At 36.5% G+C, this 7070-nt stretch overlaps 1 protein-coding gene across 1 annotated transcript; it reads left to right on the forward strand.

Moving 5' to 3' along the window:
* On the forward strand, window positions 1–6846 carry LOC124111107 (PITH domain-containing protein 1-like). Its single transcript, XM_046470698.2, has 6 exons — window positions 1–364; window positions 1320–1363; window positions 1811–1888; window positions 2715–2819; window positions 4148–4256; window positions 6373–6846. The coding sequence occupies exons 1-6, from the start codon at window positions 164–166 to the stop codon at window positions 6472–6474; spliced, it is 639 nt and encodes a 212-aa protein (XP_046326654.1). The 5' UTR covers window positions 1–163; the 3' UTR covers window positions 6475–6846.
* The last annotated feature ends 224 nt before the right edge of the window (window positions 6847–7070 follow it).

Raw genomic sequence — 7070 nt, forward strand, 5'->3', positions numbered from 1 at the left:
GACAAGAAGAAAGATTTAAATCAAACTCTTCCGGTAGGCATGTCAATAATTTTGCTGCTGTGATTTCTGTCAATATTGTCTGTTTATCTCACTTATAGTACATCCAAGTTTTAGTTTTCGATCGAAAATCGCAACTGAAATTATTTAGAGTTGATAGTTCATAATGTCAGGGCACGGACATGGACATGGGCACGGCCACGACTGCGGAGGTGGACATGACCATCCTTCAGAATCAGAAATGGCAGCTCAGTTCAGCCTTTACACGAAGATCGACACAGAACGTGTGGAATGTTTGAATGAAACACTTGATGGATCGGGCAGGACAATATTCAAGCCATGGGATCAAAGACTGGATAAAGACAAGGTTTTACTTTTAGACTGGTCGAGTTGAGGATACATTAAGGGGCGATAATCGCGCGGTTGTCATACGATGGTCTCCCTTTAACAATGTCATAATGAAATTATTAAAGATCAATAGTTTTCCCCAAAACTATGTATGAAATTATTTGTCTGGTATCTGTTTCTTTGTTATTTTAATTGACATTGCTTCAGTTATTTCAAGACTGATACTTATTGCTGTTGTATGTTTTATGGTAAACAAACTATTTAGTTTGTAAATGCCATTTTATTTCTCATCAGTGAAGACAGAGTTGATTTATGGATTGCAACTTCTTTGTTCTTTGAATGCAACATTTGGTATAAAAGGTACTGGTACCTATTAAGCAAGTAATAAACACCTTGATAGGACAGGGTTATATAGCTAAGAATTGCATATACAGGGATTGACCAAAACAACAAACAATGGTGGGAAAGTGATGATAGAGATAAACTTGACAAAGCCAGTAAGTGAATTTGTAACCAAACTAATTCATAGCCATGGAGAATTCATAGACTCATAGGCAAATTCACAGTGGGTTTGGGAATTGGGAAATAGACTTAAATATTGATGTATTACATATGCATATTGAATTATTATGTGGCAATTATATGGATAATTATCGATGTTCCAGCACTTAGGCATGCATGCAACGGGAATTTTTTTTAACAATTTATTCACAAAAGAACCTTGATAATATTAATTATTATAATTCAATTCCAATATAATAAAATGTGTCTACGATTTCACTCCTGATTTGTCTACGTGTTCACTGTATGTTGTGTCTACAAGTTAGTGTCTACGGATTCACTGCATCTCCTTGATAAAGCCCTCATCATAACATTTATTTACATTCTGATTTTATCTTTGATAAAAAATGTAGTTACCGGTTGTTTGTTCATATTGATTAAATTTTGTAAACTGATTCGTTTTTCTATTTCAGTATGTTGAAAGTGATGTTGATGAAGAATTGATTTTCAACATACCGTAAGAAAACCTATTAGAATTCTTCATTTTAGTAAACACTTTCGTACTCATCACAAGGCCAAGCACCATAGTGGATCCTGGTATTTCAACCATTGCAAAAGACAAAAAATAGTCACTATGATGATCACCTGTATCATGTATTTTGAGCTTTCTGTATATATAAATATATATATTTCATAATTGATATACATTTATATTTACCATGTTTGGTTTCTTATATAGATACATTTTTGAATATTTTGTATAGTTTAGTCAAAGACTTACATAATTCATGGTCCATTGAGTCCATTAGTATCTGAACATGTTGAAAATAATGGCCATTACGTGGTAATATATGTTACCTGGTTACGCCAACTTTGCCCAATATTGGTTCAATGTGAGCGGCTGTAAGGAAATGAAGACTTCTAAGGGTGGTCTTGTCAAACATTTTCTTTCTTTTTAATTCAGATTCACTGGAAGTGTAAAATTGAAAGGAGTTATTGTCATTGGTGGACAAGATGACAGTCATCCTTCAAGAATGAGACTGTAAGTTGATGCATCTTAAAAGAATGGTTAAATGTGTCAACCCCAATGATCAAAGTTTTCTGTCTTTGTCAAAGTTATATTCACAATCAGCACAATCAACTCTAATCATGTTTTTATTTTTAGTACTGATTTGAAATTAACATCAATTCTGCTTGTCTGAGACGAGTAAAAATCAGGAAGGACTGGTTATATAGTGAATCTCACCCGAGTGTCTTTTGATATCAAATATATCAACACGAGTTGATAAAAGTGGAAAAATCCTGAGGCTTGCCGAGGATTTTTGCCACTTTTATCAACGAGTGTTGATATATTTGATATCAAAAGACACTCGGGTGAGATTTTATTTATCATCCAACATCATTCTTTCAACTTTTTAAATTTGTAGACAGTAATTAGCAGTGTCTTCAGTGTAAAAAGTACTGAAAACAGCTTCAATAGCAGAGCCATTAGTGATGTCATTTGATTGTGACGTCATAGTAACCAGTGACGTCACAATGGTCTGCAAACCATTGTGATGTAATTTCATTGCAGCGATATCTACAGTGTAGATATCGCTTGATCTCATCCAAGCGTTATCTCCTGTGGGAGCCAGTTTTGGATGATAAATTTCCTTGTGGAATATTACTTTTATACCATTGTGGCAGATGCCAACTTTTTAGAATCAAAATGAAAATATGTGAAATGTAAAAAGAATTAAAATATAGTTTTTGTTCATGAGGCACACCCATTTGCTACCACTGTGAATTTTCATGTATGGTGGAAGATATAGTATATGCTACCTTGAAGATTATTCTGTCGACATATAACATATAATGAATTATTGTAGATTCAAGAATCGCCCAGGCATGACCTTTGATGACGTGAACATTGAAGCAGAGCAAGAGTATGAACTTCACCCTGACCCAGAGGGGATGTTAGAATATGCAACAAAGTAAGATAACACAGATAAAGTTTGAAATGTTTTGTTTTCATAGGGATCATTTTGGGAATGTTGGGATTAGATTTGAGTATTGTTGGGGCGGTCGGGTAGCCTAGTGGTTAAAGCGTTCGCGTACAGTGTGTGAAGACCATTTCTGGTGTACCCCTCCGTGATATTGCTGGAATATTGTTAAAAGCGGCGTAAAACCATACTCACTCACTCACTCTCAGAATTGTTACCTCACCTGACTGAGAGTCAAGAGCCCTTATGCCAGGACATGTTTACCTGTTGTCAGTCGTGCATCAAAAACATCTTCTCCTCAGACAGGAGCAATAAAGCTGAAACTTCACATACTTGTTCCCACCAATGATGAAACCTGCATTTGATCAAAGTTCTCATACGATTTTCAATATGGCTGCCACAGCATCCATATTGAAAATTCTCATTCTGGCCATTACTCTGACATTTTTTGGACAGAATGTAACAAAGTTTGGTCTTTGTTTAGTTCATTGTCGGACCCCACATATTTTCCATTTCATGCATTTTTTGTTTGTTTTTGACCTTGTTATAACTATGATCATGTATTCTCTCAAAATGCATATAAGGCTCTGTAAATGTCTCCAAAACCCGTGAAGATCCGGGATAGAATAGGTCTTCAGCAACCCATGCTTGCCATAAAAGGCGACTATGCTTGTCGTAAAAGGCTCGCTGACTTGGTTGATGCAGGTCATCGATCCCAATTGTGTGGATCGATGCTCATGATTTCAATCACTGGATTGTCTGGTCAAGACTCGATTATTTTACAGACCGCTGTCATATAGCTGTAATATTGCCGAGTGCGGCGTAAAACAACAAACAAACCAACCAAAATTAAGGAGCTGAACTTTGCATGTATGTTTCTCCTTATGATCACATCATATTTTGTTCAAATCCACAGATTTTAGTCCTCAATATTAATAGAAAATATTTAAATATCAATGCTAAAAGCAACTTTTGTGAAGTGGCTATGTTTGTTAACATTTGTGACTGTTAAGCTGACAGGGAAACTTCCTTTGTTCTCAAAAAATATTTATTGGGAGAGAAATATTACCTGATTGACTTGAATAACATCATTTATCAGTTTACTGACATGTATAATATCTTACACAGGTAGATGTATTTTGTGAATCAGCAAACATTTGTACAAATGATTTTTTAAATATGTTTGTGTGCTGAGAATATTGAGTGTCTCTCTGCAGAAATAGAAACCGTATACATACAGTAGGATGGTACGATAATATATTTTCCTTTTTATTCAAATGTTCATAGCTTACCTTCACTATTTTCATGATACATTTCAGGGCTGCCAGATTCAACAGTGTTGAACACTTAACCATACATTTCCCTGGAAACTTTGGCAATGACTCCACTCTGGTGTATTACATTGGTCTCAGGGGAGATTTCACACAGGTAATACCAAAAAGATGGAAACATTTCGGTTTGTTGCAACATAAACTACAGTGAAACCTCTTCAACTTTAATTTTTGGGGAACATGAAATATACATGTCAATTATCTGGGAAGCATGATGAATAATGTTTTCCTGACCGCCTTTGTGGTCTAGTGGTAGAACGTCCGCCTGTAGAGCTGAGGTCTGGGGTTCTATCCCTGGCCGTGTCATACCAAAAGATGTTAAAAGATGGTACTTGTTGTTACCCTGTCTGGCGCTCAGCATTAAGGGACTAAAACAAGGACTGGTCGGCTCGGAGTCAATTTACTGTGTCTGAGTGGGGTTAAACTGCGGCATGACATCTCAGTGTGCTAGCATTATAAAATCGGACATCAAGTCCGGACTAGTACAAGCTGCCACACACATACACACACATGCATGCACAATGCTATATACCGTATTCGACGTAATAAGCTCCCAGGGCGCTCTCAAAATTTCGTGGTTTATACTGGCAGCCTGAAATATTTATCTACGACAAATATATTTTTCCAGAATTAAATTCCCCATAATTGAGGGTGCATATCACACACGAGTGTGTATTATACGTGAATAAATAAGTCTTGTATACATTGATCAATTGGAAAGGGTGCTAATTGGGATTGTTCACTAGCCAATATATTAGCAAATATTCCCGTGGGCGCTTATAAGTGCGGGACGCTTATTACGTCGAATATGGTAAGTGCAATAATCTTGGACACAACATTAAACCCCATTTCACCTCACCTGTATGTTTACCTGTGTTTGTACTACTAAATATTGATAATCTGGCGTTATATATGCCTCAGTGGTGTAGTGGATAGAACATATGCTCTTAGAACGGAAGGTTAGTGGATCAAACAGGTTTCTTGGTACCATGACTGGCACTTGGCATTAAGGGAACAAAACAAGGACTAGCGGGTTTAGAGTTGGTATGTGTCTGACTGGGGTATCTGTGTTATAACTGTGGCATGGTATCACAGTAGGCTAGTATTATGTATTACCACCGAGTGCTTCTGTAAGTATGGGGTCCTATGTATTGTAACCGAGTGCTTCTCTAAGTTTGGTGTCTATGTATTATACTTGAGTGCTTCTCTAAGTAAGGTGTCTATGTATTATACTTGAGTGCTTCTCTAAGTAAGGTGTCTATGTATTATACTAGAGTGCTTCTCTAAATAAGGTGTCTATGTATTATACTCGAGTTCTTCTCTAAGTAAGGTGTCTATGTATCTATGTTTTATACTAGAGTCCTTCTCTATGTAAGGTGTCTATGTATTATACTCGAGTGCTTCTCTAAGTAAGGTGCCTATGTATTATACATGAGTGCTTCTCTAAGTAAGGTGTCTATGTATCTATGTTTTATACTAGAGTGCTTCTCTAAGTAAGGTGTCTATGTATTATACTTGAGTGCTTCTCTAAGTAAGGTGTCTATGTATCTATGTTTTATACTAGAGTCCTTCTCTATGTAAGGTGTCTATGTATTATACTAGAGTGCTTCTCTAAGTAAGGTGTCTAAGTATTATACTAGAGTGCTTCTCTAAGTAAGGTGTCTATGTATTATACTAGAGTGCTTCTCTAAGTAAGGTGTCTATGTATTATACTAGAATGCTTCTCTAAGTAAGGTGTCTATGTATTATACTCGAGTGCTTCTCTAAGTAAGGTGACTATGTATTATACTTGAGTGCTTCTCTAAGTTAGGTGTCTATGTATCTATTTTTTATACTCGAGTGCTTCTCTAAGTAAGGTATCTATGTATTATACTCGAGTGCTTCTCTGAGTAAGGTGTATATGTATTATACTAGAGTGCTTCTCTAAGTTAGGTGTCTATGTATTATACTAGAGTGCTTCTCTAAGTTAGGTATCTATGTATTATACTCGAGTGCTTCTCTAAGTAAGGTGTATATGTATTATACTAGAGTGCTTCTCTAAGTAAGGTGTCTATGTATTATACTCGAGTGCTTCTCTAAGTAAGGTGTCTATGTATTATACTGGAGTGCTTCTCTAAGTAAGGTGTCTATGTATTATACTAGAGTGCTTCTCTAAGTAAGTCTATGTACATGTTTTATGACTGAGTGCTCATTGTGTTTATTTTCCCTTGCAGGCTCGTCGCCACGAGGTTACAATCTGTACATACGAGGCTCGTGCTAACCCATCTGACCACAAAACCAATGTCTTTGACTCCATGTCAAATATGATCTCTTAAACATGATGCACACCTGTGTAAGCCTGCCATTTATGTCTTAAAACTGTATTGCTGCTACGCTTGGAAGAAATGGTGTTGAATTATGAAGTTCCTTTGGAGATTTACAATTATGTATGAATACATTACACCTTTCATGTTGTCTAAACATTCACTGTCTTGATTTTGAAAGTGTCCAGTTTGGGTACTTACCTGTACAGTCAGATGAAAACTTTGCAACAAAATTGTGCACGCTATGGTGTTAACTTCATCATAATGCAGTCCTTATAATGTTGATGATGTTTGCTTCACCTCAAGATGCATGTTTTCTTGTCCTTTTCCCTTGGAAGTGTTTAATATTTTGTATTTATAACATAATAAACATGTAAAACTAAATTTGTGTCACATCATACTTTTCCTCCTGCGATATATTTCATATACAGATGGCTGGTCTGAGTGAGAGCAGGTTCCCAGTTACCCATGCTTGACTAAAGAGGTGGAGGGGCGGTCGGGTAGCCTAGTGGTTAAAGCGTTCGCTCGTCACGCCGAAGACCCAGGTTCGATTCCAGACATGGGTACAATGTGTGAAGCCCATTTCTGGTGTCCCCTGCCTTGATATT

Source organism: Haliotis rufescens, unplaced genomic scaffold (assembly GCF_023055435.1).
Source record: "Haliotis rufescens isolate VD_foot unplaced genomic scaffold, xgHalRufe1.0.p SCAF_2, whole genome shotgun sequence".
Classification (NCBI taxonomy): Eukaryota; Metazoa; Mollusca; class Gastropoda; order Lepetellida; family Haliotidae; genus Haliotis; species Haliotis rufescens.